The 20,614-nt window shown below is 54.0% G+C and overlaps 2 protein-coding genes across 2 annotated transcripts; one reads left to right on the forward strand and one right to left on the reverse strand.

Moving 5' to 3' along the window:
- The first annotated feature begins 700 nt into the window (after positions 1–700).
- LOC308464332 (tricarboxylate transport protein, mitochondrial-like) lies at positions 701–7,591 on the forward strand. Its single transcript, XM_080983677.1, has 9 exons — positions 701–1,001; positions 1,581–1,688; positions 2,513–2,612; positions 3,507–3,645; positions 4,127–4,211; positions 4,701–4,805; positions 4,925–5,040; positions 5,124–5,197; positions 6,783–7,591. The coding sequence occupies exons 1-9, from the start codon at positions 899–901 to the stop codon at positions 6,895–6,897; spliced, it is 945 nt and encodes a 314-aa protein (XP_080839803.1). The 5' UTR covers positions 701–898; the 3' UTR covers positions 6,898–7,591.
- SMTNL2 (smoothelin like 2) lies at positions 7,584–20,141 on the reverse strand. The gene is made up of 9 exons (XM_080983579.1): positions 19,605–20,141; positions 15,341–15,431; positions 13,045–13,254; positions 12,093–12,155; positions 11,228–11,294; positions 10,932–11,105; positions 10,206–10,323; positions 9,741–9,892; positions 7,584–8,816 (listed from the first exon to the last, which is right to left on the reverse strand). Exons 1-9 carry the CDS (start codon positions 20,037–20,039, stop codon positions 8,690–8,692), a joined length of 1,437 nt encoding a protein of 478 aa, XP_080839705.1. The 5' UTR covers positions 20,040–20,141; the 3' UTR covers positions 7,584–8,689.
- Between the last annotated feature and the right edge of the window lie 473 nt (positions 20,142–20,614).

Genomic DNA, 20,614 nt, shown 5'->3' on the forward strand with positions numbered 1-20,614 from the left:
ACACGAGAAATCTGTGGGACGCTCCAAAGACACTGAAGGCTTGATTGATTGCATTTATAGCCCACATTTTTCTCCAAGGAGCTCAAGATGGTGCACATGCTTCTCCTCACCCTCTTCTTTTAGTCCCCACAACAACCCTCTAAGGTAGGCTAGGCTGAGAGGCTGTGGCTGGCCCTCAAAGGCACCCCCAGTGAGATCTATGGCCGAGTGGGGATTTGAATCCTGATCTCTCCCAAGTCCTAATCCAACTCTCTAACAACCATGTGTGTGTGTGTGTGTGTGTGTATGTGCGTGTGTATATTATATACTGTATATAATATATATATTATTGTACTTTCGCGTAGCAGGATTGGACAGACAAAAGGAAGACCCTTCACAGCGCAGTTAACCTGTAAAAAGAGGATTAGTCTAATTCCTGGAGGACAATAAGCCTACTAAAGGGCTAACCAACCATGATGGAGGCTGTGCTCTGCTGCCTTCACCATCAGAGGAGGCAGCGTTCACTCTAGTTGTCGGTCTCTACTGTCATCCGTGTCCTGCTTCCTTCCAGCTATTGAGGAACCAGGGTAGCTAAAGAGAACCTTCCTACTCTGGACCACTCTACCTCCTATGACTGCGGGGCGCGGGCAGCAAAAGTCCTTTCTTGAAGCATGGCCTTGCGCATGCGCCAATGCCAGCCGAATGTGGTGGGGGGAGGGAAGCATCCAACTCGGCCACCCGACATCGCCTCTGCGCTCAGCCAATCGCATGCTCTCTGGGCCTCGCAGCTGCCAATCCGCGTGCCCCCTGAGGCTGGATCGAGCGGCCCGCGCCACTATTAATATTCATGAGGGGCTTATGAATATTGTAATCGAGCCGAGGAGCCGCCTCAGCCTCACAGTCGCCTGGGCGTGTCGGAATGGCCGAGACCTCGGAGCCTGGCGGGGCTCGAGCCCCTCCGGTGGCCGCCGCCGCCCCCGGCCGGCCCAAATTGACCCACCCGGGCAAGGCCATCCTGGCAGGTGAGGCAGAAACGGCCGCGGCGGCCCCTCCCCCGCACCCACTTTCCGTCCCCCGGGCGGGCGGGCGCAGAACACACTGCGGTGCGGAATGAGGGGAGAGGAGGAGGAGAACGTCCCTTTGGTTGACGGCGCGACCTCCCGGTCCCACCGGCGCGGGCGGGTTGGCGTCCCTTCGCTTCCCCGTGGCTCCTCCTCGCCTTTGGCCCCCGGGAGCCCCTCTCTGGCCCGGAGGCTGAAGGATGGGTGGAGAGAACCCTTGCTCAGTGGGCACAGCACCTGCTTCTATCTGCAGAAAGCCCCCGACGCAGCATCTCCAGGGGTGGGAATGGTAGAGGACCTCCCGACGGGCACCCTAGAGAGGCGCTGCCAGTCAGTGCCGGCAGTACTGAGCTAGGCGAACCGTCATCGCCCTCCTTTGGTGCAACGCGGCTTCCTCTGCTGACTCTCTTGAAGCACCACCTGCCCTGCAGAGCAGGACACAGCAGGCTGACTCTTCGGGCACGGAGCATCCCTCTTTTCTCCACGCAGATCAGGGCCCATCTCACTGACGCCTCACCCCCTTTTCTCTCTCCTGCTCAGGCGGCATTGCGGGGGGCATCGAAATCTGCATCACCTTCCCCACCGAGTATGTCAAGACGCAGCTGCAGCTGGATGAGAGGGCCAACCCACCACGCTACAGGAGCATTGGTCAGCCACCCTTTCCACCCCTTGGAGTGGGCTGGCCAGAGTCCCAAGGCCTTTGCATGGCGGGGGGTTAGACTAGATGACCCTTGGGGATCCCTTCAAAGTCTACAATTCTACGACTGGCTGTTCTGATCCCCTACTGGGACTCCCCTCCTTGTTCTGGTTTTGTTTAGACCCAGTCTCCCTATCCAAGGCAGGTTGGTGGGTGGGCCTAATATCTTCTCAAGCACTTGCTGTTAGATTCAGCCCTTTTCCTTCCCAAGAGCAAGGCATGTTTGTTCCCCCAACAAATACAGTCATACCTCGGGTTGAAGTAGCTTCGGGATGAATATTTTCGGGTTGCGCTCTGCGGCGACCCGGAAGTAATAGAGCGTGTTACTTCCGGGTTTCGCCGCATGTGCAGACGCTCAAAATGACATCACGCACATGTGTGGAAGCGGTGACCCGCGCATGCGCAGACACGGGTTGCGTTTGCTTCAGGATGCAAACGGGGCTCTGGAACGGATCCCGTTCGCATCCAGAGGTACCACTGTATCTCTCCACCTGACCCCCTCCTTGTGATCTAGATGGGCCACACCCCCTCTGTGAAATTGAGGCTTCCCTTGAGCCCATGTGCAGACTAGCAAGTGAAGCAGAGGCCTGGGAAGAGTTCCTCTGAAAGGAGCACATATCCCCCTTGCAGCTGAGTGGTCACAGACCCTCTGCCTTGCAATGACTTCGGATTCCCTTCCCAGAACTTTACTCAAGCCAGGAGCTCCAGGCAGCTCTCGCAAGTGAGCCAGTCCGCATCTCCTGTGCTCACAGCGTCTTTGGTGCCTCCCTTGCAGGGCACTGTGTGAGACTGACTGTCCAGGACCATGGCTTCCGGGGACTGTACAGGGGCCTCAGCTCCCTGCTGTACGGCTCCATCCCGAAATCTGCTGTCAGGTAGGCACCTGCTGCTCTTTATTGGAGACATCACCCTGTTGGCTTTTCTCAGACTTGCACACAGGGGCCGCTTTGGGGGTCCTAAATACAGCACCCGAATGGACTCACTAGAGCAGTGGTTTTCAACCAGTATGCTGTGGCACCCTGGGGTGCCTTGAATGATGGTCAGGGGTGCCATGGGCAACACTGGCCTCTGCCCCTCTTTCTTTCTCCTCCCTCCTCTGTTGCCCTCTCGCGGCTCTGCCTCCCATAGGCTTGCACAGCTGTTTATTGCAGCAGTCCTGTCTATAAGCTCTGCAGGCAAAGGTTGCCTCTGAGAGGCACCTCTCTTTGGGTCAGGAGGGGAAGTTCAGAGACCAGGGGTGGCAGCAGCAGCAGCAGCAGCTGCCCAGAGAACTCCCAAGGAGAGGGGAGAGGAGAGGAGGCTGAGGGAACACTCCACAAAAGGGGGTGTCCAAAAAAGGTTGAGAGGCTGCCAGCTCTGCAGGCAAGAGGTGACATAACTGGGCTCCTGAGCCCCACAGGGGTGCCACAGAAAGAATGTAGTTGGTCAAGGGAGTCGTGGACACAAAAAAGGTTGAAAACCTCTGCACTAGAAGAGGATAGCATCCAAATCCGCTGTTGGGGTCTCCTTTGTCACCCCCCCCCCCGCTGTCCATCTTAGGATGGACAGATCTAAGACGAACTCCTGTCTTCTTAAGACAGATGGACCCCCGCAGAAGGTAGCAGACTCTCCTTCATGGAAAGTTTTAAAGCAGAGGTTGGATGTCCATCTGTCAGGGATTCTGTAGTTGTGATCCCTGCATTGGGTCGGGCTAGTTGACTCTCTGGGATCTCTTCCAACTCTACAATTCTATGATCCCATGACAGTTTGGGTCCCCTGGTTTTCTGCAGGTTTGGGGTCTTTGAGGTCCTCAGCAATTCTGCCAAGGACCCTCAAGGGAAGCTGGACAGCAAGAAGAGTTTGCTGTGTGGCCTTGGGGCTGGCGTGGCGGAGGCCGTGGTGGTCGTCTGTCCTATGGAGACCATCAAGGTAGGTAGAACTGCAAGCATTGGTTGCATCTCATGGCAGATGTGATGGAACTGCAGCCTTAAGGCAGAGGCCGGTGGGAATGAATGTGCCCCCACCCATAGGTGCCGAGTTGCACCCAACATTGGGGGGGGGGGTCCTGTTCCATGTGCATGACATCACACCCTCTTCTCCTAACATTACCTACCTGTGAGGTAGGTCTGGCTGTTGGCCTGAGGTCATGCAGGAAGTTTTGTGGCTCAGTGGATATATTTTTTTCTGAACCCAGGTCTCCCTGATTGCAGACAGGTACCTTGAGCTAAACACTGCACCACCCAGGCCGAGCTTGTTGCACCATTTAGAGAGCATTCTTGGTGTGGCAGGATGGCACCTCGGCCCTCATTTTCTCCTAGCCCATTTTCACCTTCGGATTTGTTGATGAGGACAGACACAGGCAAGGAATAAGTTTGGTGTTGAATTTGTTACTCTTAATTGCCATTTGCAGGTGAAGTTCATTCACGATCAGGGGTCCCTGACACCCAGGTACAGAGGCTTTTTCCACGGAGTTCGGGAAATTGTGCGGGAACAAGGTAAGCTGGAGTGGAAATGCAGGAAGCTGTTTTTGTCTCTGCAGCAGAATAACAAAAGCCCTCATTACGGCTCCTTGGTGGCGAATTCTGCCACAAAGATCCCACCTGGACTCCTGCGTCTGGTTCTGGGCACCCCAGTTTAAGAAGACTACTGGCAAGCTGGAAGGTGTTCAGAAGATTGGCAACTAACCATTACCCCATGCCGGTTCTTTTCTGCACGCAAAGCAGATGCTCTACCATAGAATCGTAGAGCTAGAATGGAACCCCAAGGGTCATCCAGTCCAACCCTCTGCAATGCAATGCAAAAGCACAGAGCTATAGCCTTTTCCCATAAATAGGGGAAGCTTTGCCCAAGCAGTGTAGAGCCACAGGGGTGTCTGCCACACAGAAACCTCTGAACTCTCTCTTGGCCCGAGGCCAGGTGGACTTGAAGGAAACCAGGCAGCAGCCGCCCCCCAACCAGACCTCCCCATTTCCTCTGCCCTGCAGGCCTGCGTGGGACCTACCAGGGCCTCACGGCCACCATCCTCAAGCAAGGCTCCAACCAGGCCATCCGCTTCTTCGTCATGACCTCCTTCCGCAACTGGTATCTAGGTAAGACACTCGGCTAAGCCGGGGATGAGCTTTCTTTATCCCTGTGCTGCTGGTGGTGGCAGTCCTTTCCTGCATCAGCCTGAATGCCTCTTTCTCTGCCCTTCTGCTGGGCCTGGCAGGGGACGACCCCCACAGGGAGATGAACCCGTTTGTCACAGCTGCGTTTGGGGCCACTGCGGGAGCAGCCAGCGTCTTTGGCAACACCCCCCTGGATGTCATCAAGACCAGGATGCAGGTGAGGGCACCCCCAGCCACCTCTGGGAAGGGGCTGGATTTCAGCTGCTCTTAACTCCAAACCTGCCTCTTCTCTTTCTCAAGGGACTGGAAGCATACAAGTACCGAAACACCCTGGACTGTGGCTACCAGATCCTGAAAAACGAGGGCCCTTTGGCGTGAGTGAGGCTAAACTGGCCTTCATCTTAGCTGACTTGAACTGGGGCTCTTTTGTCTGCTTTAGGCCTTTTATCTCACTTTCTCTCCTCTTTGGCGACTCAGGGGTGTTTTAGCCTTAACAACAATCTTACGAGGTAGGCCAGGCCTAGATATACTGATTTTACCAAGGCTGCTCAGTGAGCCTTGAGGCTGAGCAGCAATTTGAATCCAGGCCTTTTCTCCCCACTCTCACCCACCCACAGCCAAGCCAAGTGTACCATCTCCCACACTGTACTGGACTTTAGCACTCCAGTTTATCTTCTGCAGAGTTCTTGTGGTTGCAGCATTGACTGCCTGAACCCTTCTATCCCAGCTCGATCACTGAGATCACCTGCAGCATCATCACCGGTCAGAGAAACCGAGCCCTTGGTGTTGCATCAGCCCAGTCCTGTGGAACTCTCTGCAACTGGAGATGCAGCATGCACCTTCCGTGCCACCATTTAAATGCCTGCTGAAAGCTTTTCTATTCTGCCAGCCCTGTGCAAGCAATTGAGAATACACACCCTTCCACAATGGCTAGTTGATGGCTGTTTAAAACTGTTTTTATGGTTTTGTTTCTATATACCTCTTTGATTTTTATTTGGCTTTTTTGATACAGTGGTATAGAAGTATTTTTAAAAATAAAAAATACAGCCTGGGAGGCAGGATACCGGATGGAACCACTGTCTGGCATTTTCTCCTCTTCCCCCTCTCATATTTGTCATAAGACACACTGCCAATTCTCACTTGTTGACATATGTGATGAAGACATTCCCCGTGCCTCCAAGAGTCCTCTGCCTTCCCTTGCAAATGCCCCTACCTGCAGCTGCTGACTCTGCAGGCAGCCCAATCATTTAATTAGTACAGAACTGTAGAGTTGGAAGGGAGCCCCGAGGGTCCTGCAATGCAGGAATCACAGCTCAAGAATCCCCGACAGATTTGTTTAAAAATCTTATTCGTGGCTTTCATCCAGTGCGCTCAAAGCAAGTGTGTGTGGTCCTCTTTCCTTTTACCACTGCCCATTTTATCCACAAAGCAACCCTGTGAAGTAGGCCAGGCTGAGACACAGTGACGGACCCTGCCGCTCACCCAATGAGCCTAAATAGCTGAGCTATTAAAAACAGAAAATATAACGGATAATAAAATAACTAAAAAGGAGACATTTACCAAAAATTGAAAAGAGAACCGTGTAGAGGATGAAGGAAGCCAATTGGAAGAAGGGTTGAAATATAGTATGTATATATTTTGTGGACGGGTTGTTTTGTATAAGTTTCCATAGTTATTATGTTTTATTTGTATCTTTTTGTTTTTTGTTCTGTTGCTGTTTGTTTTTTGATTGGGCGTGATTATTTTTATGTTTAGTTTGATAAGTGTGTATGTGTTGTAAAATAAACTCAATCAAAACTTACATAAAATAAATAGCTGGGCTGGGTTTTGAACCCAGGTCTCCTTGGTCCAGCCCCTCCGAGTCTCCACCCTCCAGCTGCTGTCTGATATTGGGTTAATGGGGGGGGGCAACCTGTTGAAAACCCTTTTTCTGACTTTGGGATCTCTTCCCTTGCACAGGTTCTACAAAGGGACGGTCCCCCGCCTGGGCCGGGTCTGCCTGGATGTGGCCATCGTTTTTGTCATTTACGAGGAGGTGGTGAAACTTCTCAACAAGGTCTGGAAAACCATGTGAGGCTCTTCTGGTGCAGGAGGGGCTGGCGGACGAATCCCCGTCCCACCCAAAGCTCCCATTTCCTCTCCCTTCCCTCCCTCCCTCCCACCCACCCACCCACCCAGGAGAGGGGGAAGCCTTGTAAGGTCAGAGGTTCCCCTCTTCCAGGATAGCCCCCCAGCAAAAGGGTCACCTTGCTCTTATTAACCTTGCCCACCCCCCATTCTCTGGGAACACTGATTGGTACTCCAAAATGCTTCCAGCTCAAGCGCCACATGGCTTTCGTATACCTATTTATGGTCAGGAGCGCATACTCTTCCTGCTACCAATTCCAGGGGTGGGGAGAGGTGCTGTCCACTCCAAGTCAGCTGTTGCCAGTGTGTTTCGGGAGCAGATGCATTACAGGAGAGAGGCTTTGCATTGCAAGCTCAAGCAAGCACAGCAGCCCCCTCCCCTCATTTAAAGAGGACAGAATCTGCCTGCATCCATTCGCACGTGCAGAGAAGCTGGATTTGTTCCTGGGGGCAATTCCTCTCCACTCTAGGAAGCAGCCATTGCACCCATTTCGAGGAAAGCCGTTGCGTGTTTCTGATGTTCGTGCCTTTTTATGTCTGTCTCTTTTTCTAACTTAGTTGCCGCTGTTATTTAAGGTTGACTTGATGTTTACAAGTTCATAAATGTTGCTTTTCAGAATAAAAGGACGAAGACCAAACAAGAGCTGCCTTTTAATATATCAAGAGAGGATTAGAAATGGCCATCTGTACCGAGCCAGGCATTATATATACTGTATATGTATGTATAAATATCAGCAAGGAAGCCTTAGCCCAAAAGGCTCGGAGCAGCTCTTGCTGGCCTGAGCAAGCCGGGAGCACCTTTTTTAGGGTGGGTCAGGGTGGGGGTAGTGGGTGCCTAGCAGAACTAAGGAGCCCTCCTCCACAGGGTGCAGAATTTTAGGGCTCATTTTCAAGCTGGGAGGGGGGCTGTTTGGGACAAGAGGTCCTGCTCAGTTTCCATATTTGGGGAACTATGCAGAGTCTTCTGCCCTCTAACCCCCTGGGGTCTTCAGGCTGGCTTCAACTAAGTCTAAAGAAGGGAGACAGAGTGAACACACACAAACACACAAACAGCGTGGCCTGCCTTGAAGGTGGGAAATGAAAGTGGGACAAAGAGGAGCCAGGCTGGTCTTGGCAATCTGACTTGTGGCTCCTGTGGCCAATGGGGCAATTGTTCAGCTCTCAGTTTGGCCACATGGGCTGTTGCACCTTGGAGTTGGGCAGCGGAAGCAAAGTTGCCTTCACAGTAGAAGTAAAAACGGAACTGGGCTGCCCAATGCCAAACACACACACACACAGGCTGGGGGGTTCCTTCAAGAACTTACCCCTGGCCACATCTAGCACCTGGTATCCAGCCTCTGCTACTAACCTCAACTCAAGAAAACAGGGCTCAGGGGTAGGTGAGAGGGTGGCACTGAGCTGTGTTGGCACACATGATGAAGGCAGCTTCCAGGCACAGGCAGACACCCCTGGGGGCCTGAGCCAAATGGAGGAAAGGGCAGCCTGAGCACCTCCTCCAGCCTCAGCTGCTTGGAGAGAACAAGAAACCTCTGCCTCAACCAGCCAGCCCTGCCGCCACAACCCACTGGCACTGGGCCTGGGGCGGTGGCAGCCTGTGCCCGCCTGGGGCCTCCCTCCACGGCAACACAGGAAGAGGTGGGCACAGGGGAGGGAGCAACTGTTTGCTCCTCCAGCGAGCGCAGCGCCACAACCCTCTCGGCAGGCGGCCGTGGCGGCTCCCTTCACGGCCTGCGCTGGCTTCATTCAAAGCGCCGGAGGTGGTTGTAGAGGGACTGGACGTAGGTGAAGACGCACATGGGGTCCGGCTTGCGGCCCATCAGCATCATGTCGTCCACTTCGATCAGGCGGTCGCAGCCAGCCATTTTCCTGCAAGAGGCAGCCGAGAGTCAGAGGAAGGAGAAAGAGAGGAACATTGGAAGAGCCTGATGATCAGGCCAAAGGGGGCCCATCTAGTCCAGCATCTTGTTCTCACAGCGACCAACCGGATGCCTGCAGGAAACCCTCAAACAGGACACAAGCACAATTTTCTCCCCTACTGTGGTTTCCAGAAACGGATTCCAAGGCAGTGCATAGCCACTGTGACTAATAGCCCTCTCCTCCTCCGTGACCTTGCCCAATCCCCTTTTAAAGCCATCCAAGATGGTGGACATCACTTCCTCCTGTGGCAGGGAGTTCCACAGTTGAACTACATGCTGCATGAAATGCTTTTTCTCTATACTGAATCTTCCTATGTGCAGCTTCACTGCATGTTGACAAGTTCTGCAGCTTTTCCTAAACGTCTTACTTGCCTTTTCTCCAAGCAAAAAGTCCCAATTGCTGCAACTGTTCCTTATAAGGGAGTCACAGAATTGTAAGTTGGAAGAGACCGAAAGGGCCATCTAGTCCAACCCCCTGCAATGCAGGAACCGTGCTCACAACTATCCCTGGTTAGCAGCCAGACACACTGACCCATTGCACCACCTGAGTCCCTGCACCCCCCTTGACCACTTGGGGTGCCTTATTCTGGACCTTTCCCAACTCCTTTTTGAGGCGAGGCAACCAGAACTGTACCGTTTTTCAAATACGGTCATTCCTCAGACCTCCCCGCAAAGGAGGCTCAGGTGGACTTGCCCCAGGCCCTCCGTCTCAGAACATTTTCTCTCCCCGCCCTTGCCCTGCAAGCCCTCCCCAAATGTCAGGCAGAGGCTATAAATGCCACAGTCTTAACTGGAGAGCCTGTGCAACCAATCTCTGTGCCCACCAAGGGTGAGCTTCCAGCCCAGGCAGCCGGGAAAGCTGCAGCCAACTTACTCCGCCGTGCTGAAGGCCACTTCAAAGTTCTCCTTGCGCTTGGCGGGGTCTCGTGCTTGGTAGTCAAATTCCTCCGGGAAGAAGGAGTGGACCAGGGCACAGAATGCCATCCCGTCACTCCAACTGGAGGAGAAGTTCTGCAGGTCGATGTGCTACCGGAGGTGGAGGGGAGGGGGCAGAAGTTAGAAGGAAGGAACGCTCTGTGCTATCAGGGTTACGAAGCCCCCTCCCCTTTCACAACAGGCCACGGGGCTCTACAAGAGCGAAGGAGGGAGACTGAGATGGGGATCCCTATTTGGCCATCAAGTTGGCTGGGTATAACCTTGGGGATCAGGCCCTGCCTCTCAGCCTAGCCTACCCCACAGGGTTGTGAGGATTAAATGAGGAAGAGGGAGACGCCCTTACGCCACCCAGAGCTCCGCAAAGAAGGAGGTGGGAGATACAGGCAACAGAATAAGCGAATACCTTGTAGCCGATGGTTTTGGATCGGCACCAGTCGAGGAGGATCTGCTTGATGCTGCTCGCACTGGCGACCCCAAAGCTCTGCGACCGCTTCAGCTTGGCCCGCCCTTCCCCTTTGCCCCTGCAGGGAAAAGCATAGATTTGTAGAGTTTGAAGGCACCACAAGGGTCATCTAGTCCAACCCCCTGCAATGCAGGTATCTTTTGCCCAACATAGGGCTCGAACCCACCACCCTGAGATTTAAGAGTCTCATGCTCTACCAACTTAGTTACTCCCAGTGTGGAGGCACGGCCCAGCCAGCCGTGGATAGCAGACTCCTCCACGAGCTGGGCTGTGGCTGCCGCGAGAGTTTTTGTCCCTCCTTAGCTCACAGGAAATTTGACCATCTCGGTCACCCTCCTCTGCACACCTTCTGGCTTGTCAATGTCCTTCTTAAACTGTCATGCCCAGAACTGGACACAGTATTCCAGGTGTGTTATGACTAAAGCAGTAATATTATTACTTCCCTTGATCTGGACACTAGACTTTGGTTGATGCAGCCTAGAATGGCATTAGCCTTTCTTGCTGCATCACACTGTGTACTCACATTCAGTTTCTGGTCTACTAAAACCCCTGGATCCTTTATGAATGTACTGCTGTCAAGTCAGCTGTACCCCCCATTTTATACATGTGCGTATACATATGCACCCCGCACAACTACAAATTGGGACCACAGGAGGCGCCACATACTTCCCGCTGTCCTGATCAAACTTCTCGAAGAGGGCCTTCCTGGCCTGTGTCCCAGAGGTCCGGGGCAGCGTCTGAGACCTCACCAGCTCTCTCCGTTTCTCCACCTGCCTGTGGACCGTGGGGGGTGGGGAGTGGGATTTCGGGGCTGCATCCCGCTGGTTGTCCGCAACGATGCTGTCAGAACAAGAGAAAAGGGCAAATGTCCCGTTAAAAGAGAGCTACAGATGATCAATCCTTTTGAAGGTGTGGGGGCTCCCTGAACGATGCCTCCAAGCCCCCCAGCCCCAAAGCCTCACCTTTCACTAGCCTGGTGGGCTCCATAGGTTACGGCTGACACTGACTTCGTCACGGAAGAGAATTTCTCTGCGGATAAAATGAAATGAATGAGGATGAAGGAAGGCATTTTGGTGGTTCCCCCTCCCCCCATTTACAGAACTCCTGCCCAGGTAACAACTGGCTTTTCCACTCCCCGAAAATCCTTATAGCCACATGTGCCCAGATCCCTTTAAGGTATTTATTGCTGCTAGTTAACCAGGCTCATAAACAGAGACTCCTCTTTGCTACCTAAGTCCATTTCCTCCGGTCTTTGCGGAGCCAAGGGTCCATCAATGTCCCCTAGCTAATGCAGGCCTGGTGTTTTGAGTGTCATGCAGATCCATGTAGCAGTGGCCCATAAGAGCATAAGAAGAGTCCATTGGATCAAGCCAATGGCCCATCTAGTCCAACATCCTCTTCTCACAGTGGTTGACCAGATGCCTATTGTGGGAAACCCACAAACACGACCCGAGCTCAAGAATCCTCTTCCTGAGGTATTCAGAGGCAGAGCAGAGCCATTGTGGCTAGTTGCCATCCATAGCCCTCTCCTTCATGAATTTGCCTAGCCCTTTAACGCCATCTGAGCTGGTGGCCAACACTGCCTCCTGTGGTGGGGAGGACAGTTGCATGGCTTAACCATGTCCAGCATTTGCTTAAGTCATTCTGTCTCAGTGAGCCCTGAGCAGGGTTAGGATTCCGGTGTTGCCGGGCAGGCAATTTGGCCTGCCAGCGCCTCCAAACTCAGGGTGGGCCCTGAATTCACCTCCATACTGTAATTATAGAAACCCCTTGTTGTAAACGGTGGGGCGGGGCAGGGAAAGCTTTCAGTTCGACAAGCCGGCTGACCTGAGGTGACTGCAGCGCTTCCAGTCCTCGTGGAACTTATGCTCCAATTCTTCACTGCGCTCACTGCAAAGAAGCAGAAGTCAGAAGCCTGCAGGTTTGGTTTTCATGCAAAGGAAGGCAGGCGTCTATTTATCGCAAAGCATGTGAAGAGCCCTTGAAGGATCAGACCCAGGCTGATGGACCAGGAGGGTGGGCCTCACCCTGCTCTGGCAAAAGTGTTTGAACAGTTGATCCTCTAAGCTGCTGGAAAGATTTGGGGGACCCCCTACTACAACTACAGTGGTACCTCGGGATGCGAACGGGATCCGTTCCGGAGCCCTGTTCGCATCCTGAATACAATGTAAGACGCGACAGCGCATCTGCGTGTGCGTGGGTCACGTTTTGCCGCTTCCACGCATGATGACATTTTGAGCGTCTGTGCATGCAAGAGCGGTGAAACCCGGAAGTAACACGCTCAGTTACTTCTGGGCTGCCGCGGAGCACAACCTGAAAGCGCTCAACATAAAGCACATTCAACCTGAGGTATGACTGTACAGTGGTACCTCGAGTTAAGTACTTAATTCATTCCGGAGGTCCGTTCTTAACCTGAAACTGTTCTTAACCTGAAGCACCACTTTAGCCAATGGGGCCTCCTGCTGCCGTTGCGCCGCTGGAGCATAATTTCTGTTCTCATCCAGAAGCAAAGTTCTTAACCTGAAGCACTATTTCTGGGTTAGCGGAGTCTCTAACCTGAAGCGTATGTAACCTGAAGCGTATGTAACCCAAGGTACCACTGTACTTATAACTCCACAGTAAACACATATTTAAAGGGCCTAGCACAAAGCCCTCCTGGCAATCCTGCTGGGGTCTGAGGCACAACATTCACAGGTCGCCTTGGGGGTGAGGCCCTCAATGGCTGAAGGGAGTCACATGCCTCCCACTGCCACCAGCCAGGTTCCTGCTCTTCTTTTACCTCCTTGGCTTGACGTTTTTGACACAGCCTCGCTCGGCTGCCCTCCAGGAACGTTTGGCGAGATGGGCGACCCCGTGGTTTCTCCCGAATAGGTTTCCGATACTCTGGTGACAGAGGTCACAGGAAGGTGTGGCATCCGCAGACTCACTGCCGGCTCGTGGGCCTCGGGGGAAGAATTTGGCCGGTGGAGAGGAGGAGGTCCCCCCAGTCCTGGGGGTACGGGGAGAGACGCAAAAGTAGACTGAGTGCAAAGGTCACTACTGCATGTTCATAGTGAACAGTGAAGAAGCACAGCTCACGTTAATGGAAAAATTCTAGACCATCTTTTAGAGGAGGACGGATCCCTCCAAGCGGTTTGCAACATCTTGTTTTTTCCTCCTTCTGAGATTATTATCATTTCCTGCAGCTGACACAAACATGCTATTGCTTCAAACTACTGGGACGGGGAGCGAGGATGGTGGCAAGAAGAAGAATGGAATTGTAGAGTTAGAAGGGACCTGAGGATCATCTAGTCCAACCCCCTGCAATGCAGCAATACGCAGCTGTCCCATACAAGGATCGAACCTGCAGCCTTGGCATTATCAACGCTTAATTGCTCTAACCAACTGAGCTTTCCAGTGCTGAACGTGTGTGTGTGCGGCCCCCCTCCAGGACACAGTGCTGCTTTTGCCAAACCAGAGATACGCCTGCTGGCAAGCTGTTCTCACGGTGGCCACCAGATGCCTCTTTTGTGAAACACACAAGCAGAAGTTGAGCTCAAGAGCACTCTCCCCCCTCCTGAGGTTTCCAGCAACTGGTATTCAGAAGCATTGCTGCCTCCAACTGCGGAGGCAGAGCCAGGCCATGGTGGCCAGCAGCCATGGATAGCCCTCTCCTCCTCCATGAATCGGCCCAATCCTCCTTTAAGGCAATCCAAGTTGGAAACCACCACTGACCTGCTGTGGGATTTGCACAGTTTAACTATGTGCTGCAGGAAGAAGTATTTTCTTTTCTCCGTCCTGAACCTTCCAGCATTCAGCTTCACTGAACCTTTCTCCATCCACTTCCTCCAATTACGGCATGCATCATTTTATAAATTTCTATCATGTCGCCTCTTACTCACTTTTTCTCTAAACTAAAAAGTCCCAAATGCTGCAACCTTTCCCCGTAGGGCAGCCTTTCTCAACCTGTGGGTCCCCAGATGTTGTTGGGACTACAATTCCCATCATGCCTGAGCTCTGGCCTTGCTAGCTAAGCATGATGGGAGTTGTAGTTCAACAACATCTGGGGACCCAAGGTTGAGAAAGGCTGCCGTAGGGGATTCGCTCCATCCCCTTGATCATTTTGGTTGCTTTTTCCTGAACCTCTATGTAATTAGCTGGGGGCGGCAGGTTGCCCTCCTGAATGCTGTTTGGCTTTTGCCACTGCAGAGATCCTCCTCTGTGTTGGAGAAAGCAGGCAGGACTTTGGGGACACCTGCAAGCCAGAAGCAGCGGCTCACTGCAGCAGGTGAACAGCAAGGAGTTGGCTGCTCATTTCCTGATTGTCGAAGTTCCCCTGTTCTCAGGTTTGGGTGGAGGGAGGTGATCAGAGAAGGGAGAAAGGAGGTCCCACTTCGGCCTGATGGCTCCCAGAGCAAGGCTCACTTGACCCCGTTGGCACCTTTACGCAATCTATGACTTGTGATATTTGCTTATGCCAGGCATAGGCAAACTCAGCCCTCCAGATGTTTTGGGACTACAACTCCCATCACCCCTGACCACTGGTCCTGTTAGCTAGGGATGATGGGAGTTGTAGTCGCAAAACATGCCCAGACCTGGAGGGCCGAGTTTGCCTATGCCTGGGCTTATGCTCTTGTACTCAGAAAACTTTTCAGCCGTTTCTATCCCTCCTTCATCCCCTAGGGGGATTGCAAACACAACTTTGAAAAAGAGAGAATTGAAAAAATGTTAAAGGTTCATGTTGAAAGTTGTAAATGGAGTGCTTGTAAACTGCCTTGATTTTCATTCAGACACAAGCATGAATAAGCAAACAAACACCTCCGTCGCAATAATGTAGATTTAGCTCGTCTTCCCATCTCTGGGATGGATACAGGGTGAAAGAGGGAACATGTTTAGAGACCCCATAAGCCATACCCCACTCCACCCCACAAAGGCTGCCTTGCGAGTTTGCCAGGTTTGGAGCGGGCCAAATTTGGGGCTATTCTGGAGCGCAGCCTGTCCTTCATTTAGCTGTGATTCCTGCATTGCAGGGGGTTCAACTAATGATCCTTTGGGTCCCTTCCACCTCTACAATTTCTCCAGCATGACTTCCTTACCCCCGGAGGGCTGGTGGTGCCCATTCTCCAATGCAGCTGAGTCAGGGGCTCTCCTGCTCTTCAAGTCACTCAGATCATCTAAATCCAAACTCTGCAAAAACAAGAAGAGAACTTTGAGAGGAGCACGTGTGGGGCCAGAACCCCAAAGAGCAGAGCTTCAAAGCTTTTCAGAATGCAGTTTTTTTGGGGGAGCGGGTGGTGCTTCTGAACCTCAAGTGTGCTGCTGACAGGGGCTCCCAAACTCCGCCCCCCCAATGGACCACTTTAATTCTCCTGCCCGTTGTAGCAATTGTAATATGCTGTGCTAAATGCTGTATGGTTTTTAATTGATACCCCAGGTGTCCTCATAAGCAGGACATGAATGAAACAGCAGCAACCCCCTCCCCACTGATGACCCCCCAGTCCCCACGCTTCGGGGGCACACACCTTCTGGCAGTGGAGACAGAACATAAGCATCAGAGGTCAGAGCCACTGACAGCCTTTGCCTCCTCTCTGAGTTTGTCTCACCCACTTTGAAAGCCATCCAAATTGGTGGCCATCCCTTCCTCCTGAGGCAGTGAGTCCCACAGTTTGTGAGTGTGAAGAAAGACTTTGTCTGCCCTGAATCTTTGAACCTTCAGCTTCATTGGGGTGGGGGGCTTGTTTCCAGTTGCCCACAAGAAAAAGCTGCACAGACAAAAGCTGACACATTTCTGAGAAATAATTATGTTTATCAAGTGATCTACGAAATAACAATGCAGAATTACACACACACACACACACACACACACACACACACACACAAAAAACCACAGGATTATTATACTTGTCACTCATGCTAAAAATGTCTCCAAATATCAAAACGAACTTCGCCGTAGCCAATCTGCAAGATCCAGGTCCTCAATAAAACAGACTGCACTGTTCCCCGACACCACCTGTCAAGAAATGACCAGCAGCCCTTGGTACAAAGTTAAGCCAGGAACTGCAACCCACTGGCAGGAGGTACATCACCTGGAGAAGATGTGCCCACCTGGAATCGGGGATTTGCAAAGAGCTCCTTTCAAATATTGGCCTGGGGCCTGAAACATGGGAAGGAGTGTCTCTCAGAGCATGCACAAAGCATTTTCTTTTCATCAGTTGAGTAACCACGGCCTCCACCACATCCAGGACACAGAGAAAAACCTCCAACCACAGGAATGTGGGATGCGGGAGGAAAGTGGTGACCTGTGCAATATGCCTGGTTGTCACCCACAGGTGGTGAAAGGAGGACCTCGGAGACAGCCACAGGGCAGGGGCCTGTAGAGCAGCTGACCAGACCAGTGCACCTACTAGGTGCTATGACCTCTGGGCAGCCTCTGTGGCTGAGGGGCGAAGGGGGAACGTGGAGACCTGGACCTCACTGGCCACTCTGTAATGCCCTCCACCCACAGCTGGATTAACACTCCAAAGTGAGGCTGCCATAGAACCTTAAAAGTTGGAAGGGACCCAAGGGTCATCTAGTCCAACCCCAGCAATGCAGGAATCTCAGCTAAGCACCCATGGCAGATGGCCATACAAGCTCCGCTTAAAAACCTCCAAGGAAGGAGAGTCCACCACCTTTCATGGGAGGCTGTTCAACTGCTGAACAGCTCTTACTGTCAGAAAGTTTTTCCCCATGTGTTTAGTCGGAATCTCCTTTCTTGTAACCTGAGCCCCCTCTCAACAAGGCAGCAGGAAACATTTGCCACTGCTAAGCAGCAGCTGGCCCCAGTTGCCCCGAGGAGGCACCACCAGCGACTGCCATGAGCCCAGGATGGGCTCGCGTGACACAGCGAGGGTGCGGTGTTGGGCCTTCAGCCCCAGCCGACGTGGGGAGCACCCAGAGGTGAGCTTGGAGAGAACAAAATGCAGACCCTTCCAAAGCCCCGGCTGTCAACTTCTGCTGTCGCTGAGCGTAACATAAACCAGGCCCACTCCCTGCAAAAGCCATTAATCATGCCGATGGAAAGGCCAGAGGCTGGTTGCTGGGCTGGAGGGGGACTCCAGCTGCCTGCACTCCTCTCCTCCCCCTCCCTCCCCCCAAGGCTCAGCTGCCAAGGTGACGTCATGGCTAAGTGGTCCTGACAGCAGCAGGCGGCTCAAAGCAGGAGCCACCTGGAAGCAGGAGCACACAGCTGGATCCCTGCCTCTGCCTCCTCCACTTGGGCTTCAGAAAAACACAGCAGAGGCTGCAGGAGGGGCTGGGAGAAAATCTCTCTCTCTCTCTCTCTCACACACACACACACACACACACTGGCCAGGGAGATAAACAGCAGAAGCAGAAAGTCTCTGCGAGGTTTTGGCCCCGCAGCAGAGATGAGGCTTTGCAAAGAAAGGCAGATCAGGAGTCTGGGAGGGGGGCAAGGCACGGACCTCCCCATGGAGATGGCCTTGAAGTCCCCACACCGACAAATGGGGGTGGGGTGGCAAAAGCTGGAGCCAAACCAGCCGCATAAGCCTGCTAGACTAGATGTGCCCCCTTTGGTTTGATCTAGCAGGCTGTTCTTATGTCCTTATTGTGGTTTGGGTCAAATCAGGAGAACTGGCAGGCCAGAGGTTCCCAACTGCAACCCATCAACCTCCCAGTCCAGAGACTGTGCAGCTCTGAAGAGTCATGCCGTCGGGGTGCAAGCAGTGTTAGAAACCCAGATATATAGGCTAGGAGCCAAATGACTCCTTAAACCAGGGTTGCAGTCACTAAAACGGAATGTCCTAGTTGCTACTCTGGGGCCAGAGGGCTCAAAAGTCGTATTTCTCAACAAGACCTTTTGGTTCTTGAAATTCGCTCCGATTGTGCAGATAAAAATATCACAGGTAGAATTCTAAAGGATGTATAGCTAGTGTGTGAAAACAGGGAAGATCCAAGGAGCCCCAGGCAGGCACCTCCAGGGGGTGGAGACATCAGGCAGCATCCTGGCACCTAGGCATCTTTACTTGGTCGCAAGTGGCTGATAGCCAGGTGCAAAATGCGCTTGGTGAAGTTCGAACGCTGGGCAGAGGGACAAATGGGGGTAGGACCCTGCCTGGGGTCCTGTCAGGTGGGTCTTCCTGGCTTCTGGAAAGCTCCTAGCCTTTGGTCCAATCCAACAGTCTGAATAGTGGCTGATCTAACTTTTGTTGCATGCAAAGCTGTCTCTCCAGGAACAGTTGCATGTTATCAGCTTCTTGGGAGTCTGGTTTGCCTGTGCTTTGGGGAAAACATTTTAACATCCATGTCCCCAGATTTCCCAGCATGGGGGAATCAGCAAGCCTCCCCCGCATCGCAAAAAAGGGCAAAAAGGTGATCCCCACAGGACTAAATCCACCCGATATCCAGATTGAGAAATCCCATCTCCTCCACGGGAGGTAGGGACACCAAGTCCCAAGTCATCCTTCTATTTAGGGGCTTGGCAAGCAGCTGGTCCTTAAGACATCCCCAGCCTCAACCTCTGGCCGATTCCCATGCCCCCAAGTCACCAGCTGCTTCCCTCGACTCCAGTCTTGACAAACAGCTTGGTCAGTCCTGTGGCCCAATGCCAGACAGAGGACAGCAGTACTCTTCACATGCTCCAGGGTGCTCTCTTTCTGCATCCCAAACCCAGCACTTGCAAAAACAAGAAATGCATCCTGTGGTACTTTAAAGACCGACACCTTTAGCTTTCGTGGCTATAGAGGCCATTTCCTCGTGAAAAGAGGTTCTGGGGTCAGGAATGCCCCCACGGAGAGCAAGCTTTGGTCGGCTGCACAAGTCCCCCAGGAAGGAGGCGGCACCGTTCCCCAAACTCCTCCCTCGCTTGTTGCCGGCGCTCTTTGCACCGCCCCGCGGCCGGAACGGGTTCTTCCCTCCTCGCCCACCGCGTTCTGCTGGTGGTGGGCGGCGGCCCTCCTGCGCCCCTCCCACGCGGAAAAGGCCACAGGGGGCGTCGGACGGAGGGCCGCCAGCCCCTGCTCGAGCCAGCGCGCTCGACGTGCAAAGGCGCTCGTGCAAACATCCTGCCCGCAGCAAATACTCCGCCCTCGAGGGTCGCTCGACAGCCGCCACTAGAGGGGATGGGCTCTTTCTTTCCTCCTCTCTCCTTCTCCACCCCCACCCCCGTGCCAGAGCGGTACTTCTTCAAGAGGAAGGAAGAGCGCCCAAGGATTACTGGGTGGCAGGAGCCTCCCTGACCGTCGGGGCCGAGAGCGCGCGAGGGAGAAAGGGACAGGGGGGGGCCTCCAAGCCGTCGGGGCTCCTGCTGCTCCTTTTAAGGCGCGATCCCACCTGCCCGCCCACCCCCAATGACCTCACCTGGCTTTTGGTGGCGAGGGAGAGCCGGGCGTGGCTGGCGAAGCGGCTGCTGCTGCCCGGCCAGGGCGCCGTCGTCGTGGGGGCTTCGGGCTCGGGACTGGAGGCGTCCGGCAGCCCCGCCGCCCGGTTGAGGGCCTCCACCTGCCGGGCCAGGCGGTCCACGTGCGCGCGCAGCTGCCGGTTCTCTCGCTGGAGCTCGGCCACGTTGTGCGCCAGCGGGTTGGCCAGGCGCAGCACTTCGGCCACCTGTCGGTCCACGCCGTTCTTGAAGGCCTGGATGTCCACGTGGATCTCGCGCACAGCGCCGCGCAGCGTCTCCTCGTAGCGACCCAGCGCCTCGCACACCGTCGCCGCATCCTGCGCGTTCAGGTCCGCCAGGTCCCCCGGCGACGACCCCGAAGAGGACTGCGCTCCCCGCGACGCGCTGACCTCCATGGCTCCAGGGAGCGCAACCGGCGTCCAACAACACTAGCAGCACCTCGAAGAGCCCCGTGTGTTCATCCGCCTCTCTGGCCGGCCCAGCCGGACCCAGCCTTTTATAGACGGCAGGTGGAAGGGGGCAGGCAGCCGCCGCTCCGGGCCTGGAGAGGGATGGGTGGGCGCGAGAGAGGGAGGGAGCAAAGACGCGCGGGGAGTGGGAGCTTCCCGGCCGCTACAGACAGCCCCCTGGGGGGGAGGAGCTGCTGGCCCGGCCCGGCTCGCCTCTCCTCAGTTGTTGGGGCGCAGCTGCCAAAGCAACAATTCATTATCGTTGGGGGTGGGAGAAGAGGGTCCTCTAAGAGAGGCGAGGGGGTGCTCTGAGAGGGAGAGGACACCTGTGCGCAAAAAGAAGGAGCGGCCGGTGGACGGTTCGTCGCACAGTTCTTGGGTAGTTTTGCCAAGCAGCAAGTCCCTGGGGAGGAATCTTCCTGTTGTCTTTGAACTGGCCTCTTTTAAGCCCATTTCGCAGAGGGAAGGAGAGAGGCACCCAAGAAGCATTCTCTGCAAGCCACAGAAGGAAAAGCCTTCAG

The sequence above is a fragment of the Podarcis pityusensis genome (assembly GCF_964106645.2).
Source record: "Podarcis pityusensis genome assembly, chromosome: 15".
In the NCBI taxonomy this organism is placed as follows: domain Eukaryota; kingdom Metazoa; phylum Chordata; class Lepidosauria; order Squamata; family Lacertidae; genus Podarcis; species Podarcis pityusensis.